Below are 20,731 nucleotides of genomic sequence, written 5' to 3'. Positions count from 1 at the left end.
CCTTACAGTAATTTGGAGGTCAAACCAGTTAGCATGGATGACAGAGGAAATATTTATTGACTGGTTTAAGCATCACTTTATTCCTGTAGTCAAGTTTTACCTGCACAGCAAGGACCTTGCATTCAAGGCTATCTTCATTCTTGATAATTCCCGTACTCATCCACAAGCTCTGTTGGATGTGACCCTAAATGTAAAAGTTGTATTTTTACCTCCAAATACAACATCTCTAATACAACCACTGGATTGGGGAGTTATTAAGTCGTTCAAGTTTAACTACATGAAAAAAGTTATGAAAAAACTAGTTGCATCAATGGACTCGGACTCCAAGCTAGCAGTACCAAGCTTCTGGAATAAATTTAACATTGCAGATGCCGTCAGCTATGCTAGAAGTTCATGGAATGAAGTGCCCCAATCAACATTAAATGCAGGCTGGGGAAAGTTATGGCCTTCTGTAGTTAATTCTTTCACTGGTTTTCCCTTGCTTGAGAGTCAGGTTCAGAAAATTGTTCAGCTGGCAAGCAGATTACCAGTGATGGTTTTGAAGATATGAATGAAGAAGATGTGAATGAACTTTTAGAAGATAATGAAGACAGGAGTCCAAAGGAAATGTTGGCAGAGCTCAATGCTCAGATACAAGGGAGGGAGATAACAGAAGATGAAAAAGAACCTGAAGAAAAACAATTAACATTGCAGCAGTTGTACGAGCTGTTCCATGTTGCTGCTAAACTAGCAGACTTTTTCACTGAAGAGGACCCTGACAAATCTAGAAGCAGTGTTTTGAAATGGGGTCTAGACCAGCTGATGATGCCTTACCATCAGCTGTATAATGTACTGCAGTGTAAAAGAGCCCAGCAATCCATTACAGAATTTATGCACACTCCAATACAACCATCACTTTCAGTACCAGAACCTCTACCATCCACTTCTGACAACCAACAACCATCCGCCTCAACTCAGTAGGGCCACACCATCCATATCCACTCTCTTCACAATTATCCACAAACACCATTACCCACAATTTAAGGTAAGAAATACTATTATTTCTATTGCATTTGTAATTTTAACCCCTAAAAAGTCCAAATATATATATACGTTCTTACTGCTGTGCCCCAAACGTATATATACGTTTGATTTTTCCTGCCCCCAAATTAGGCACGATTGGCCTGAGATGCCTGGTCAGCATAGAATGGGTCTTAACACTCGGTGTGCACCATATTAAAAAAATCTGGGACCATTTAGTACCTTGTGGGAACCCCAGTTAAATTGAGCACCAGCTCGAGCAAACAGCGTGGCAAATACCAAGGATTCACTGGTGTAATGTCATATTAACACTCCCCTTTTAAGAGGAAAGTGATGTTAACCCCAAGTTTAGGGTCTGTCTATCTCTGACTGTCTCTGTCTATTTGTCTCTGTCTATCTGTGTGTCTATCTGTCTCTCTATCTCTTTTTATCTGTCTCACAGGTACACACAAATACAGTTATACATAGTGTAAATTACCTAGGATAACCTAAAAAATCCGAAGTGCTATACTGTGGTTGTAGATATAATGCATATGAATATCTGTTGGTTCACAGTGGCTCTCTCTGAGACAGACAAACAAACAGAGAGGTGGAAAGAGGCAAGCAGACAGAGAGACAGATAATCAGAGATACGAGCTCATCAAATGTCATCCCTTATCTCTGCACCTTCGCTGGCGCCAACCTAATGTTATAGCTTATCTCCTCTTATCTCTGCACCCTTGCTGGCACCCATCAAATGTCATCCCATATCTCATCACTGCCCTCTTGGATGCTTGTCATATTGCTTCAAGGGAGCTTCTTCCTTCTTCCTCCTTCCTCCTCCTCCTCCTTCCTTCTTCCTGCTTCTTCTTCTTCTTCTTCTATACTCCCATGTATCCAAAACATTGCTGGGACCTATAAATACTTTGTATATATTCCTAGACGATAGTAAATGACCAAGACAAGTGTAAATGTCCACCTGTCAATGCGTTTGTGTCAATTTGACTACAATTTCAGTACTTAATATTAGTGTCAGAACAAAGATTGGTTATGAAATGCCAAGAAATACAATAAATTGTAATTATCAGAACATAAAAATAATATAAAAATGAGAAAAAATGGTATATTGGCAACACTTCCTCAAGTGGCAAGACTCGATGTTGCCGTCAGGTGAGCATTAAGTGCCAGCTTTGAAGCCTTATATCTCAGTAAGTACTGACCCTAATTTTTTTTATTTTCATCCTATTACACATAGAAAAGTTTCTCTGTATTTCAATGAAAAAAAAAAGATTTTTTTATTTTTCAGAATATTCGGGGCACTGGGGGAGAGAACGTATATATACGTTAAGCAGTAATATATCACGACAATTCACTACAATTACATATTCACTTTTATTTTGTAAGATCTGGAGGTCTGAAAAACGTTGTTTGGCTTTTTAGTGGGCTTCCGTAAGTTCTTCAGATTGTCTAACATGGCGTTTTCAGGAACGTAAATGACGTTGTACTGTACATTATTTCTTACGGGGAAAATGGTTTTGATTTTCATGAATTTCAACTTTTGGCAGCATCTCTGGAATGGATTAATCATTCAAATTCAAATTCAAAGTTTATTCTCTATTATCAATGCTGAGTTTACAGAATTTGGTTATTGTGTGGTTTACATGTAGTAAAATACTAATTACAGAGGGGGCCACTAGAACACCTAGCATGGCTAAGCATTTCGGGTAGACTTAGATTAATTCTTAACTTTAAAATATTACAAATTATGAGTTGGTATTATGGCTAAGTGACTAAATACTAGTTTGTGAGTTTAGCAGTGTGAATGCTTTTGTTTTGGCACAATACATAGTTTCAGTATTGGAGTATCACAGGCCAACTTATGACTAGTTAGGATTCATTATTTTAAGATTGAGATTGATATTTCTTTTTATTTTCAAATGGGTGAGTGAGTGTAAGTGTGAACCACCAGGTGGTATTCGTGTAATTAGTTGACGGGGTGTATCAGGGAGATAAGATGTTTTCTAATGGTAGTTTTGAAGGTGATGAATGTGTCTGCAGTTCTAGAGTTTTCAGGTAGGGTGTTCCAGATTTTAGGGCCTTTGACATACATTGAATTTTTGTATAGGTTTAGTCGGACATGGGAAATGTCATAGAGATGTTTATGTCTGGTGTTATGCCTGTGGGTTCTGTCACAACTATCAAGAAAGCATTTTAGCTCAAGGTTAATATTGGAATTTAAGGTCCTTTAGATGTAGATTGCATAGTAGTAAGTGTGGATGTACTGAACAGGGAGTAAGTTTAGATCTATGAAGAGTGGGGGTGTGTGTTGCCAGGGATGGGATTTAGTGATTATTCTTACTGCAGCTTTTTGTTGGGTTATTATTGGCTTTAGGTGTGTTGCTGCAGTTGATCCCCAAGCACAAATAGCATAGGTGAGGTATGAATAAATAAGTGAGTGGTATAGTGTGAGAAGGGCATTTTGCGGAACGTAGTATCGTATCTTGGAGTGGATCCCAACCGTTTGGGATACTTTTTAGGTTATGTGTTGGATATGGGTGCTGAAATTCAGGTTGTTGTCGAGGTATAGGCCTAGGAATTTGCCCTCATTATGTCTGGCAATTAGAGTGTTGTTGATCTTAACCCTTAAACGGTCCAAACAGATCGACGTTCAAATCCTTAGTGCTTCAAAAGTAGATCTACGTTTTTTTTACATATTTTAAAAAATATAAAAAAAAAAAATGTAGATAAAAGTTTTTTTTACACATTTTTACATGTAAAACAAGAAAGAAGATCTACATTTTTTTACATACTTTCAAATGTTGAAAAAACGTATATGTACGTTTGGACCATTTAAGGGTTAATGTTAATTTGCGCAACTCCTGCTCTGCTGCTAGAGGGTCCACTGTAAGTCACTCTGACTTTTTTGGGTTATCCTAGGATAACCCAAAAAAGTACAATGGTACCATATAGTACATTGTACCATATGGAACAGGGTACAGCAACCTTAGTGGAAATAAGTCACTTTGTCAGTCTTTTTTTTTTTTGTTATCCTAGGTTCCCCACTCATATGCTATGTATGATAATCTATGTAACTGTATTTGTATATACCTGAATAAACTTACTTGAGCACCTGTGGCATTGTAAGTAAATAAGTTCAATCAGGTATACACAAATACAGTTCTCAGTAGTAGTAACCAGTTACCAGTAACCAGTGTACCAGTAGATGACTCACTACCAACCGTCTCTGCCTGAGTCACTGTCTGTATTCATATTGTGCTGACCACAGCAGTATTCAAAGACCCCCTCACATATGGGTACTGTTTCAACCGGGGGGAGTCATCCACTCCACCGAGTTTGTTCATTCCTCCAGTAAGAAAGAACCGATCCCTTGTGTTCTGGTGATTCGATTCCTGCTCCAGGAAGATCTTATTCTGACTGTGAAGCCACCAGCACCCATCAGTGAAACTTGGGATGAAGTTATACCTGATGTGCAGTGCTTTAAATTCTGCTTACAATGTTTCTATAGGTGACACTCCACATTATGCATTGTACGGTGTAGATAAACGTTTGCCTTATGAGTTGTTATATTCTAATCCGAAACCAAATTACAACCCTGATGATTTTATAGCAACTCGTACCAGCTTAGCTCAAAGTGTTTTTAGAAGAATCCATGAAACACTTCATAAATCAACAGCAGAATTTACAAGAGTCGCAAACACTCGAGCAAAGCCATCCAAAATCAAAGTAGGTTCGAGAGTTATGCTGATTAACTTTAACAAAACGTCTGCAATGCCAAAGCTTGATCAAAAGTTTGTTGGTCCTTATCGAGTAGTTGAACATATCACTGGTAATAAGTATAAGGTTAGAGAGATTAGTACTGGTCAGTATAAAGAATCGCATTTAGATCATATGAAGTTAGTATGTGATGATAATGATGTTCCAACCCAGACTAATGTGACAGACTCTGACAATCCTCCTGACCCTGTACTCTCTTCCTCTGATACTCAGTCAGACGATCAACCTGAATGTCGTTATTCCCTACGTACATGACAGGTATTGAGAAATCCTCAAGTATCATTTGTAACTTCCAATTCAGATTTGCCTCAAATACAGCATGAGTTAGCCAATGCAACAGAGTTTGATCCTCCCAGAGATGACACCCATTCCGCATATGTCAATCTTACCCTAGCAGAGTTGGGGTTAAATGTAAATAACCTGTATAGATGAATAATTACAGTATCAACTTATCAGTATTCAAGAATTTTTTTTTGTGTTCACGTTCTCTCCGAATTCTGAGAGTTAACAGTCTAGATTTGAGTGCACCGAATCTGCCTTTCTGTTAAACACTTCTTTGTATATATTCCTTCCTCAGAATCCGTAGATCACATGAATACAGATCGATCGATCAAATTTTTTTTTTATCACTTCTACTGTGTAATCTCAACGTTGAGTTTCATTCGATGAGTTTCATTTGTTGAGTTTCATTCGATGAGTTTCATTTGTTGAGTTTCATTCGATGAGTTGTGCTATATTATACCTTGTATTGCATTACAGTTTCAGTTACGTAAGCTTCCATTCCAATGTTCTACTTATGTATGTTATAATGTTCAATTGTTGTGTACTTTGACATTGTATAGAATCAGCCCAAGCCGTACACCTGCCATCTCTAGTTTGTATTAGTTGTATGTCGGGACGACATATGTTAGCGTCGCCGAGCTCTCAGTAGTAGTAACCAGTTACCAGTAACCAATGTACCAGTAGATGACTCACTACCAACCGTCTCTGCCTGAGTCACTGTCTGTATTCATATTGTGCTGACCACAGCAGTATTCAAAGACCCCCTCACATATGGGTACTGTGGGCGGCCAGTCAGTTATACGAGAGTGAGCAAGAGAGGCAGGCCGGCTGTTTGGCTCTCCCATACTTACCGTTATAATTATACGTACTTCCAGCCTACGTGAGTATTACTTTGCCCTATCCACGTGTTCGAACCCCACATGATACAGTTACATAGATTATCATACATAGCAGCATATGTGTGAAGAACCTAGGATAACCCAAAAAAGTCAGTGACTTATTTCCATTAGGGTCCCTGTACCCTGTACCATATGTCACAATGTACTATATGGTATAATGTACCATATGGTACCATTGTACCATTTGGTACCATTGCACCATATGGTACCACTGCACCATATGGTACCATTGTACCATATGGTACCATTGTACCATTTGGTTCAAAACCATAGAATTCCTCTTCAGATCCACTTCCACCAGTGTTAGAGCTATAAGTTGAGAGGAGGAGACTCCCAGTTCGCCTGGGAGTGAGAGCTTCCTTGCCGCAAGGTATGATGAACAAAGCATACCGAGATGGCATTTCCGCAATACAATATGGTTGCCCTGATTTTTTGTTTACTGCGCACACTGACCACACAGGCCCATTCTCTTAGACGTAGGTCTACCAGCCTTCTCGCGCTAAATTTGAAGCTGCAAGAATTTTCACGTAGATCTACGGCTTGGACCCTGGCTTCAAAGCCGTAGATGTACGGGATGGACCCTGAAAGAGTTAATACATCTCCATTTTCTTGGGAGGGAGGGCTCATGTAGATTATTCCTGTTGCATTTCACTCACATTTAGGTATTTATCCATGAGGAAGAGCTTGCAGTATCTGCTGAAGAATTCCTTCTGCTTATATAGCTGAAACATGCACATGAATACTTGAATGTAATTATTGCTATTATTGTTACTATCTGTCCACTTAACTTGGTTTACCACTACTTATTTTAGTCCCTTTTATATTTTCTCCTTTATTTTAGCTTTAAAGGACTACCTTGGTTCATATATTCACAATTTTCAAAATAATTAAGGTACTATTTTTTTAGCTTTTGAATACATATTTACATTGTCTTATACTGAAGTCTAATTATAGATTCACTATGAATATTATGATTACAAGCATTGATCCTGATACCAACCTCATACTGAATGACTGAAATGAATCAAACAGCAACTGTAATTACTACACAGCAGAACAAACAAAAGCACTTCTCAGAGCCAGCAACAACATAACTGTCTTTAACTACAATGTTAGATCGTTAAGCAAACATTAAGATGACCTCACAGCATTACTAAATTCCCTGCATGCCAGTATGTCCATCATTGCTCTCACTGAAACCTGGCTAAAACCAGGTACTACAGATGTCTATGCCATTCCTGGTTACACAGCCATACACAACTGTAGGCCAGAGCAACAAGGGGGTTGGCACAGCTATATACTACTCAGACCAACTAGAATGTATCAATAATACTTGCACAAGGGATGAACATGGGGAATATATAATAGCTAAATTCTAATCCAAATACCTACAAAAACCTCTCACAGTGATAAACATCTACAGTGTACCGCAGTCAAATATTAGCCATTTTAGTGAAAACCTAGGAAGTATGATAACTGATGCACACATGAACAAAAACCACTTACTACTCACAGGAGACTTCAATATAAATCTCCTGCAAGACCAGGACCCACATGTAGTTGAATTCACAAACACTATGAGTAATTGCTTGTTGCTACCAACAGTAACAAAACCTACAAGAAGTACAGAGACTAGTGTTTCCCTAGTAGACCACATCTGGACCAACACCATATCCTCTTTAAAATCAGGCATAATCACAGATAATACCACAGACCACTACCCTACCTTTCTCATAACCAATCTAGGTAAATTACCATAAGACACTAGTAAAGTAACCTTCAGACTTCATAATGAAGCAGCAGTAATAACTTCACAACAGCAATGACAAACATCGACTGGCAAACTAAGCTAGAAATCTATACAGATACTGACGAATGTATTAATTCCTCTCTAACAAGCACTGCCCTAAAAAAAAACAAACAGATTACAGCTATGAGACTGAACAGTCCCTGGCTAACACCCAGCATCCTCAAATCCATAAATATATAGCACCTATATGAAAAACAGTACAGAATGGGTCACATAACCAGAGACCAAACAAAACGTTACTCATCAATCCTAACCAGCCTGATAAGAAGGGCAAAAAAAATATATTATGAGAACAGATTATCCAACTTAAAAGGTGATATAAGAAAGACCTGGAAAACCCTGTCTGAAATTTTAGGAACAAAAAGATATCAGGAAACAGAACAATCAAACTAACAAAACCAGATGAACCCCTACTCCCACCAACTGAAACAGCAAACAGACTCAATGTTTTCTTCTCCACCATAGGAAAAACCTTGCGGGTAAAATCCCAAGCTCAAATTCCCCACCTAATGACTACCTCACTGGCACCTACCTGAACACACTATTCCTAGCTCCGACTAACCCAAAAGAAGTCTCTCTTATTATCAACACACTAAAGGACAAGGCAGGAGATTTAAATACCTTACCACTCTTTATATACAAAAAGCTTCACAAGTACTGTCACCAATCATTGCAACACTCTTTAACAAATCCATCGAATCCACTACCTTCCCTACAGTTCTCAAAATAGTGAGGGTCACCCTGATACTTAAAGGAGGAGATCAAGCAGACTTGAATAACTATAGGCCATTATCAAACTTACACCCTCTCTCTAAAATCTTTGAAAAATTAATTCATGAGCGAATCTATTCCTACCTCATCTCCCACAACATACTCAACCCCTGTCAGTTTGGGTTCAGACCTAATAAAAATATGAATGATGCTATTATACACATGCTAGAACAAATATACACTGCACTTGAGAAAAAAGAAGTCCCATTGGGGATCTTCATTGATTAATGTAAAGCTTTTGATACAGTTGACCATGATTTGTTGCACATAAAATTATCACACTATGGTATAAGAGGGCACTCCTTCGACTACCTAAAGTCATTCCTTAGCAACAGAAGCTAATATGTGTACACAAATGGAGCAAACTCTTCCACACAACCAATTACAGTTGGTGTCCCACAGGAAAGTGTCCTTGGCCCTCTTCTTTTTCTCATTTACATAAACGACCTACCAAATGCATCGCAACTACTCAGACCCACACTACTTGCAGATGATACTACATACGTCTTCTCTCACCCAAGCCCAGTCACACTAGCCAATACTGTGAATACCGAATTACAGAAAATATCTACCTGGATGATGATTAACAAACTTACTCTCAATATTGACAAAACCTACTTCATTCAGTTTGGAAACAGAACTACAGATATCCCTCTTAACATAATGATAAACGGATCACCTATCACAAAGCTCACAGAGGGAAAATTCTTAGGAATCCACCTTGATAATAGACTCAAATTTCTAACACATGTACAACAAATTTCCAAGAAAATCTCCAAGACCATAGGCATACTATCGAAGATACGGTACTATGTTCCACAGTCAGCTCTCCTGGCCCTATATCACTCACGCATTTACCCCTATTTCACTTAGGGAATTTGTGCAGGGGGCTCAACAACAATAAATCATCTCAGACCATTTACCCAACAAAAGGCTGCAGTCAGAATGATAACAAATTCCCACTCCAGGCAGCATACTCCACCAATATTCAGAACTCTACACTTACTCACCGTACAAAACATCCATACTTATTATTGTGCCTGTTACACACATAGAACACTAAATTCGGATATAAACCCTCCCCTCAAACTTCTCCGTACCAACCTCAACAGAACACATGACCATAACACAAGGCACAGATCACTCTTTGATGTTCCTGTGTCCATCTCACACTACATAAAAACTCAGTGCACATAAAAGGCCCAAAAATCTGGAATTCATTACCTGTGAATATAAAAGAAACACTGTCTGTTTATCAGTTCAAGACTCTTCTTAAAAACCACTTACTCACTCACAACTAAATAAATACTGAATAACTGTATATATCTCATAAATGTATAACCTGTGACCCTATCAAACTATGTTTTTTTAATTACCTAATAGAATACTCCATTCTCTTGAATGCACAGTAACTCATCTAATGACCATATGACCTGTTCCTGCACTACAAATCGTTGATTTTATTCAATTTGATCGGATTAATAAATTGTATGACTTCGTATAGTATATTGATCATTTTGTTATATTATACATTGTTATGCTACAAATTTGTACAACTTAATGCTTCTTATTTGAAATATTCATTTGTACTTCATGTTGTAATTTGTTTACTGTACTTTTTACCACTGAATATATCATTGCTTAGTTAATCTTAAGTTAATTTTGAGCCTGCCCATAATGCTCTGCATACAAGGGGCTTTTGGCATGTACACCCAACCACTATATTTCCTTGAACAACTATGTATCATGACCAAATAAAAATTAATAAATAAATAAATCAATAAATAAAACATTGAAAGAAATATAATAATAATATGGAGTTTGTCTTTGCAGGTACTACATGTTTGGCTCATACACCCCATGGCTTTCAGTAAAGCAGAACATTTTCAGGAAACAGTGGAATAACTTATCAACTACAAATATCCTCTGGGATCGTGTGTCAGGCATGATTGATTTATGGCATGAAGCAAGTGTTGCAGTTGATACTAATGATGGTGACTGTCAGGTACATGCATTTGTGGACATTGTTTATTTAACATATAATAAATAATTTACTTATTTAAGTTGGAGAATATTACATTATCATGTTTTAGGTACAGTAATTAAATAATATTTGTGTTTTGTGTATCTTTTTTAAGCAGGAAAACTGTTATATTTATGCATAATCATAGTTTAATTCCAGTGAAAGTTAATACTGTTGTTAGATTTTGTTTATATGGATGTATATAACACCATTATTTATAGTGCTAAGTGGATAATTCTTTATGGAGACCTTTTTGATCAGCATAATACTTTTATAATACTGATTTCTTTTTCTCATTCTATTAAAAATAAACAGATTACAGCTGCATCAAAATTTATTTCTTCAAATGAATCAGTGTATTAATAAAACATAGTGTTATGACTTTTTGACTTGTGCAACTTAAATAACACGTCCTGGCTCCTGCAGGCTGCTCAACCTGCTGTCTAGGGGCATTTGCAGTGCTCATCATGGCATTATGCCAGGTGAGCACCCCAGCATAATGCCGTGATGAAAGTCAAAGGCCTATCATACAGGGGGTCTTTTCTCGTCAGTGCATTCTGCTGGGTAGCAACCATTAGCATGATGTCTTGGCCTGCTGCCACACTTCACAGTGACTTCTCATTGCTCACGTGGCTGCCATGGTGAGAGGAAGTGTTGTACTGTTGTCTCTCATCTGCCCCACCTTTTGTCCAGTGTTTCCTTTGGTTTTGGGGCTATACATGTTTGATTATGAGTAATAGGAAGTCTTTAACTCCTAAAACTATAGTTCAAATCATAGGGCTTCACAAAGCTGGGCACCAGATGAAAGAAATAGTGGAGAATGTTAGTATGTGTGAGTGCTCAGATAGGAACTGGGTGCTGTGTTTCAAGGCTAGTGGTGGTGTCAAGTTACTGTTTGCCAAACATCGGCCTGACCCCTCTGTACCTTAACTGTGTTAAAGAAGCAGTTAGAGAGTAACTGCTTCTCTAACACAGTTAAGGTACAGACAGATGTCTTCCTGGAGGGGCCAGGCCAAGATTTGGCAGACGGTAACTCGACACCACCACCAGCCTTGAAACGCTGCACCCAGTTCCTCTCTGAGAGCTCTCACACACTAACATTCTCTAGTATTTCTTTTGTCTGGTGTCCAGCTATGTGAAGCCCTGTGACTTGAGCTATAGTTTCAGGCGTTAAGGACTTGCTGTTACCCATAATCAAACATGTATAGCCCCAAAACCAAAGGACACACCGGACAAAAAGTGGGGTGGATGAGACAACAGTGCAACACTTCCTCTCACTATGGCAGCCACATGAGCAATGAGAAGTCAATGTGAAGTGTGGCAGCATGCTGAGACATCATGCTAATGGCTGCTACCCAACAGAATGCACTGATGAAAAAAGACCTCCCTGTATGGTAGGCCTTTGATTTTTGCCACGACATTATGCCGGGGCACTCATCTGGCATAATGCCATGACGAGCACACTAAATTATGAAAAGGCAACCACTCCAGGGCCAGCGTGTACCTTCATACAAATTATGAAGCATAAATTTAAATAGTCAATATGAGGGGGACACAGAAACTCACCTAAACCAAAATATAACATACATGAATATACATGTACAGTGGACCCCCGCATAAGGATATTAATCCGTTCATGAGAGCTCATTGTTATGTGAAATTATCGTTATGCGAATGAATTTTCCCCATAAGAAATAATGGAAATCAAATTAATCCATGCAAGACACCCCAAAGTATGAAAAAAAAAACATTTTTACCACATGAAATATTAATTTTAATACACACAAACTGAAAAAGGCATGCACAATTACATGACACTTACCTTTATTGAAGATCTGGTGATGATTGATGGGATGGGAGGAGGAGAGAGTCTTAGTGTTTAGAAGGGGAATCCCCTTCCATTAAGACTTGAGGTGTCAAGTCCTTTTCTGGGGTTACTTCCCTTCTTCTTTTAATGCCACTAGGACCAGCTTCAGAGTCACTGGACTTCTGTCGCACAACATATCTGTCCATAGTGGCCTGTACCTCTCATTCCTTTATGACTTCCCTAAAGTGTTTCACAACATTGTCAGTGTAATAGTCACCAGCACGGCTTGCAATAGCTGTGTGAGGGTGATTTTCATCCATAAAGGTTTGCACTTTCAGCCACATTGCACAGACTTCCTTAATCTTTGTAGTAGGCAACTTCTTCAATTTCTCTCTCCCCTCCTCCGAACCAGTTTCCTCAGGTCTGGCTTCTTGCTGTTGAAGTTGATCTAGCAGCTCATCAGTGGTTAGTTCTTCATTGTCCTCCTCCACCAACTCTTCCACATCATCCCCACTAACCTCCAACCCCAAGGACTTCCCCAATGCCACAATTGATTCCTCAACTGGCATAGGATTCCTAGGGTTAGCCTCAAACCCTTCAAAATCCCTTTGGTCTACACATTCTGGCCACAGTTTCTTCCAAGCAGAGTTCAAGGTCCTCTTAGTCACTCCCTCCCAAGCCTTACCTATAAGGTTTACACAATTGAGGATATTAAAGTGCTCTCTCCAAAACTCTCTTAGAGTCACTTGAGTTTCTGAGGTCACTACAAAGCACCTTTCAAACAGAGCTTTTGTGTACAGTTTTTTGAAGTTTGCAATAACCTGCTGGTCCATGGGCTGCAGGAGAGGAGTGGTATTAGGAGGCAAAAACTTCACCTTAATGAAGCTCATGTCCCCATAAAGTCGCTCTGCCACGTCTGTAGGATGACCAGGGGCATTGTCTAATACCAGGAGGCACTTAAGGTCTAATTTCTTTTCAGTTAGGTAATCTTTCACATTGGGGGCAAATGCATGGTGTAACCAGTCATAGAAAAAGTCCCTAGTGACCCATGCCTTACTGTTTGCCCTCCACAGCACACACAAATTAGCCTTGAGGATATTCTTTTGCCTGAATGCTCTGGGAGTTTCTGAGTGATACACTAATAAAGGCTTCACTTTGCAATCACCACTAGCATTGGAACACATCAACAGAGTAAGCCTGTCTTTCATAAGCTTATGTCCTGGGAGTGCCTTTTCCTCCTGAGTAATGTAGGTCCTGCTTGGCATTTTCTTCCAAAACAGGCCTGTTTCATCACAATTAAACACTTGTTCAGGTTTCAGTCCTTCACTGTCTATGTACTCCTTGAATTCCTGCACATATTTTTCAGCTGCTTTGTGGTCCGAACTGGCAGCCTCACCATGCCTTATCACACTATGTATGCCACTACGCTTCTTAAATCTCTCAAACCAACCTTTGCTGGCCTTAAATTCACTCACATCATCACTAGTTGCAGGCATTTTTTTAATTAAACCCTGATGCAACTTCCTAGCCTTTTCATTTATGATCACTTGAGAGATGCTATCTGTTTTTCATTTATCCACACCAATAAGAGTCTCTCAACATCTTCCATCACTTGCGATCTCTGTTTCGAAAACACAGTTGAACTTTGGCAAGAACAGCTTCCTTGATTGCCTTTTTGTTGCCCAAAATAGTAGTGATGGTTGATTGGGGTTTATTATACAACCTGGCCAGCTCGGAGACACGCACTCCACTTTCATACTTATCAGTGATCTCTTTCTTCATCTCTATAGTAATTCTCACCCTTATTCCTGTAGGGTTGGCACTAGAAGCTTTCTTGGGGCCCATGGTCACTTATTTTGCAGATAAAATAACCAAAAACACTGTAATAATACGAAATGTTCCGATTGTATGCTTGGATGTTACCGCGGAGGCTGGCTGGTAAACAATGCCACCGGCGGAACATGTGAGGCTGGCTAAGGCCGCACATTAGACGCGTCTCGGACGAACAGCGTTGAGCGGGTTTTTTAGTGGTATGTGAGGCAAAATCGTAGCGATAAAATGTATCGGTATGCGGATTTAACGTTATGTAAGGCCAACGGTATGCGGGGGTCCACTGTATTATTTTTTTTTTTTTTAACTAGTCGTCTGTCTCTCACTGAGGCAGGGCGACCCAAAAAGAAAGAAAATCCCCAAAAAGAAAAAACTTTCATCATTCAACACTTTCACCTCACTCACACATAATCACTGTTTTTGCAGAGGTGTTCAGAACACAACAGTTTAGAAGCATATACACCTACCATCCGACTTACGACCTGCTCGACTTATGACCACTCGACTTATGACCGTGTTTTTTATGCCAAATTTCTGGGAAATAAACAACTATTTGTGTTGTACACAGTGTTTATCCTAAACCTTACAGTATAAAATACAGTACTAACTGTATTTTAAAATAAAACAATAAAATAAAGTCATTACAAAAATGTTTTGTTGATATTCAGTAGTAAAGTTCGACTTACGACCATTCCGACTTAAGACCGGTTTCTCGGAACCGAACTCGGTCGTAAGTCGGATGGTAGGTGTACGTATAAAGATACACAACATGTCCCTCCAAACTGCTAATATCCCGAAACCCCTCCTTTAGATTGCAGGCATTGTACTTCCCATTTCCAGGACTCAAGTCATGCTATATAAAAATAACCGGTTTCCCTGAATCCCTTTACTAAATATTACCCTGCTCACACTCCAACAGATCGTCAGGTCCCAAATACCATTTGTCTCCATTCACTCCTATCGAACACGCTCATGTACGCCTGCTGGAAGTCCAAGCCCCTCGCCCACAAAACCTCCTTTACCCCTTCCAACCTTTTTGAGGACGACCCCTACCCCTTCTTTCTTCCCCTACAGATTTAAACGCTCTCCATATCATTCTACTTTGATCCATTCTCTCTAAATGACCAAACCACCTCAACAACCCATCTTCAGCCATCTGACTAATACTTTTATTAACTCTACACCTTCTCCTAATTTCCACACTCCGAATTTTCTGCATAATATTTACACCACACATTGCCCTTAGACAAGACATCTCCACTGCCTCCAACTGCCTCCTCACTGCTGCATTCACAACCCAAGCTTCACACCCATATAAGAGTGTTGGTACTACTATACTTTCATATATTCCTTTCTTTGCCTCCATAGATAACGTTTTTTGTCTCCACATATACCTCAACGCACCACTCACCTTTTTTCCCTCATCAATTCTATGATTAACCTCATCCTTCATAAATCCATCTGCTGACACGTCAACTCCCAAGTACATTGGACCCCCGCTTTACGATCACCTCCCAATGCGACCAATTATGTAAGTGTATTTATGTAAATGCGTTTGTACGTGTATGTTTGGGGGTCTGAAATGGACTAATCTAAATCACAATATTCCTTATGGGAACAATTTTGTTCAGTACTGGCACCTGAACATACTTCTGGGATGAAATAATATCATAAACCGGGGGTCCACTGTATCTGAAAACATTCGCTTCTTCCATACTCCTCCTCCCTAATTAAATATCCAATTTTTCTTTATCTAAATCATTTGATACCCTCATCACTTACTCTTTTCTATGTTCACTTTCAACTTTCTACCTTTACACATACTCCCAAACTCATCCACTGACCTTTGCAATTTTTCTTTAGAATCTTCCATAAGCAACCATCACCACCACACTCCAGTTCACTGTAGCTCACTAGCACACTGCTACTAGTGAGTAAACAATATACTATAAACTTTTAATAACAGGGAGGATCCATAACCTCCGCCCCCCTCCTTCTGCTGGTCTGTCTACCAACAGGCAGAAACACCATACAGTACTCTCCCAAAACTTAAACAGGCCTCTGCATACAAGGGCCTTACAGGTAAACATGAGAGCACTTAAACACTAATAAAATAACCCTAGTGAGTAAACAATATATGAACATTTATAAACAGGGAGGCTTCATGACACACCCCCCATTCTGCCGGCTGTCTACCAGCAGGCAAAAACACCCTACAGTACTCTCCCAAAACTTAAACAGGCCTCTGCATACAAGGGCCTTACAGGTATACATGAGAGCACTTAAACGCTAATAGAATAACCTATAGTATACACACAAAAAAAAACTCGCCAAACCACCTACTCACACCAATGCCCAAACCATGATGACTCCTCCTTGTCACTGCCCTTCTCGTACTAACTCCACAAACATCTCTCCTGTTCCTGCCTGCCTACCTGGCTGGCCAGGAATAATATATGTCCGGTTTCAGAATAATACCCGGAAAATGACATTATATATGGAGCATTTTTTTATATAATATTTTTAAATGCAGCACACTGCATAACAATAAGTACATGTATATGGGAGATTCTAAAGAAAAGTTGCAAAGGTTAGTGGATGAGTCTAGGAGGGTGAAAGTGAACATAGATAAGAGTAAGGTGACGAGGGTATCAAATGATTTAGATAAAGAAAAATTGGAAATCACAATGGAGGGAAGGAGTATGGAAGAGGTGAATGTGTTCAGATATTTGGGAGTTGACTTGTCAGCAGATGGGTTTATGAAGGATGAAGTTAACCATAGAATTGATGAAGGAAAAAAGCGAGTGGTGTGTTGAGTATCTGTGGAGAAGCTTCTCTCTTTTATGTGCGGGTTATTTGTGTATTGTTCCAGTCACGGTATTGTGCCTTTTTGTTATTTATCTGTGGAGACAAAAAAACATTATCCATGGAGGCAAAGAAGGGAATGTACGAGAGTATAGTGTTACCAATACTCTTATATGAGTGCATATTTTGTATGTTAAGTAAATTCAAACTTGAAGAGCAGAGGGGTGTGTTGTCTGGCACAGGAATTGGTGATAATTCATAGAGCAATGTTTTGTTGGGTTAGTAATGGTTTAAAGTGATTAGTCACAGTGGATCCCCAAGCACAAATACCATAAGTGAGGCAAGGGTAGATGAGAGAGTGATATAGTGTAAGTACTGCTATTTGGGGTACATAGTATAGTATCTTGGAATGGATGCCTATTGTTTTGGAAACTTTCTTGGCTTTAAATATATGTAATTATAGATTTCTATCCCTCTCCACCTCCCATGTTCACTGTACACTCTCAGTTTCATGTTTAATTTTCCTGTTTGCACCTCCTGCATCACTAGTATTTCTCTTGGGTGCCATGGTTAATATCCAGAGACAAGATGGGATGGCAAGCTCCAAAATCACTTAAATAACACATGATTGAGTAAGGTATGGTAAGCTTTCACATGGCAATTGATGTGTGAGTGTTGTTTACATCATAGGATAACACTAGGACTTTCCCTAAAAACAATGGACTTGCCCATGAACTAACAAGCAAACCACAGAACAGAGAGGAAATACTGTATTCCATGGCATGTTCTACCGGGATTTTCCATGCATCATGAACTGATGTTAACTTTTATCCAAATTTATGGCATGCTACAGCATGCTGTATTTTTTTCCTCATGCAATTTGGAATTGGTATTTTGTTGAAGATATGCTGCAAGGATGTGTTTCATGAGAATCAACAGTATTTCAGATGTGCTCTTTTTTTTTTTTTTTTATCACACTGGCCGATTCCCATCAAGGCAGGGTGGCCTGAAAAAGAAAAACTTTCACCATCATTCACTCCATCACTGTCTTGCCAGATGGGTGCTTTACACTACAGTTTTAAAACTGCAACATTAACACATTAGGTGGCCGAGTGGCTTGGTGGCTAAAGCTCCCGCTTCACACACGGAGGGCCCGGGTTCGATTCCCGGTGGGTGGAAACATTTCAACACGTTTCCTTACACTTGTTGTCCTGTCCACCTAGCAGCAAATAGGTACCTGGGTGTTAGTCGACTGGTGTGGGCCACATCCTGGGGGACAAGATTGAGGACATAAGTTGGACAGTCCTCGATGATGCACTGACTTTCTTGGGTTATCCTGGGTGGCTAACCCTCCGGGGTTAAAAATCCAAATGAAATCTTATCTTATCATATCTCACCCCTCCTTCAGAGTGTGAACACTGTACTTCCCATCTCCAGGACTCAAGTCCGGCTTGCCGATTTCCCTGAATCCCTTCATAAATGTTACTTTGCTCACACTCCAACAGCACATCAAGTATTAAAAACCATTTGTCTCCATTCACTCCTATCAGATACGCTCACACATGCTGGAAGTCCGAGCCCTCGCACACAAAACCTCCTTTACCCCTTCCCTCCAGCCCTTCCTAGGCCGACCCCTACCCCGCCTTCCCTCCACTACAGATTTATACACTCTCAAAGTCATTCTGTTTTGTTCCATTCTGTCTTCATGTCCAAACCACCTCAACAACCCCTCCTCAGCTCTCTGGATAATAGTTTTAGTAATCCCACACCTCCTAATTTCCAAACTACGAATTCTCTGCATTATATTCACACACTCATTGCCCTCAGACATAACGTCTCCACTGTCTCCAGCCTTCTCCTTGTTGCAACATTCATCACCCATGCTTCACACCCATACAAGAGTGTTGGTACAACTATACTCTCATGCATTCTCATCTTTGCTTCCATGGACAAAGTTCTTTGTTTCCACAGACTCCTAAGTGCACCACTTACCCTTTTCCCCACATCAATTATATGATTCAACTCATCCTTCATAGACCCATCTGCTAACACATCCACTCCTAAATATCTGATTATATTCACCTCCTCCATACTCTCTCCCTCCAATCTGATATACAATCTTTTGTCACCTAATCTTTTTGTTATCCTCATAACTTTACTCTTTCATATATTCACTTTTAATTTTCTTCTTTTACATTATTATTTTTTTTTATTATTATCACACTGGCCGATTCCCACCAAGGCAGGGTGGCCCGAAAAAGAAAAACTTTCACCATCATTCACTCCATCACTGTCTTGCCAGAAGGGTGCTTTACACTACAGTTTTTAAACTGCAACATTAACACCCCTCCTTCAGAGTGCAGGCACTGTACTTCCCATCTCCAGGACTCAAGTCCGGCCTGCCGGTTTCCCTGAATCCCTTCATAAATGTTACTTTGCTCACACTCCAACAGCACGTCAAGTATTAAAAACCATTTGTCTCCATTCACTCCTATCAAACACGCTCACGCATGCCTGCTGGAAGTCCAAGCCCCTCGCACACAAAACCTCCTTTACCCCCTCCCTCCAACCCTTCCTAGGCCGACCCCTACCCCGCCTTCCTTCCACTACAGACTGATACACTCTTGAAGTTATTCTGTTTCGCTCCATTCTCTCTACATGTCCGAACCACCTCAACAACCCTTCCTCAGCCCTCTGGACAACAGTTTTGGTAATCCCGCACCTCCTCCTAACTTCCAAACTACGAATTCTCTGCATTATATTCACACCACACATTGCCCTCAGACATGACATCTCCACTGCCTCCAGCCTTCTCCTCGCTGCAACATTCATCACCCATGCTTCACACCCATATAAGAGCGTTGGTAAAACTATACTCTCATACATTCCCCTCTTTGCCTCCAAGGACAAAGTTCTCTGTCTCCACAGACTCCTAAGTGCACCACTCACTCTTTTTCCCTCATCAATTCTATGATTCACCTCATCTTTCATAGACCCATCCGCTGACACGTCCACTCCCAAATATCTGAATACGTTCACCTCCTCCATACTCTCTCCCTCCAATCTGATATTCAATCTTTCATCACCTAATCTTTTTGTTATCCTCATAACCTTACTCTTTCCTGTATTCACCTTTAATTTTCTTCTTTTGCACACCCTACCAAATTCATCCACCAATCTCTGCAGCTTCTCTTCAGAATCTCCCAAGAGCACAGTGTCATCAGCAAAGAGCAGCTGTGACAACTCCCACCCTGTGTGTGATTCTTTATCTTTTAACTCCACGCCTCTTGCCAAGACCCTCGCATTTACTTCTCTTACAACCCCATCTATAAATATATTAAACAACCACGGTGACATCACACATCCTTGTCTAAGGCCTACTTTTACTGGGAAAAAATTTCCCTCTTTTCTACATACTCTAACTTGAGCCTCACTATCCTCGTAAAAACTCTTCACTGCTTTCAGTAACCTACCTCCTACACCATACACTTGCAACATCTGCCACATTGCCCCCCTATCCACCCTGTCATACGCCTTTTCCAAATCCATAAATGCCACAAAGACCTCTTTAGCCTTATCTAAATACTGTTCACTTATATGTTTCACTGTAAACACCTGGTCCACACACCCCCTACCTTTCCTAAAGCCTCCTTGTTCATCTGCTATCCTATTCTCCGTCTTACTCTTAATTCTTTCAATTATAACTCTAC

At 39.8% G+C, this 20,731-nt stretch overlaps 1 protein-coding gene across 2 annotated transcripts in view; it reads left to right on the top strand.

Annotated features, from left to right (window-relative positions):
* Window positions 1-20,731, top strand: part of LOC128698674 (MAM and LDL-receptor class A domain-containing protein 1) — a 696,795-nt gene that overhangs the window by 202,514 nt on the left and 473,550 nt on the right. For both annotated transcript variants that reach the window (XM_070084847.1, XM_070084846.1), the window contains exon 27: window positions 10,390-10,561. In XM_070084847.1, the coding sequence (XP_069940948.1) occupies window positions 10,390-10,561 (172 nt within the window). The remainder of the gene's footprint in view (window positions 1-10,389; window positions 10,562-20,731) is intronic.

This window comes from Cherax quadricarinatus, chromosome 14, assembly GCF_038502225.1.
Source record: "Cherax quadricarinatus isolate ZL_2023a chromosome 14, ASM3850222v1, whole genome shotgun sequence".
Classification (NCBI taxonomy): domain Eukaryota; kingdom Metazoa; phylum Arthropoda; class Malacostraca; order Decapoda; family Parastacidae; genus Cherax; species Cherax quadricarinatus.
This window is presented reverse-complemented; position numbering and strand designations above follow the sequence as displayed.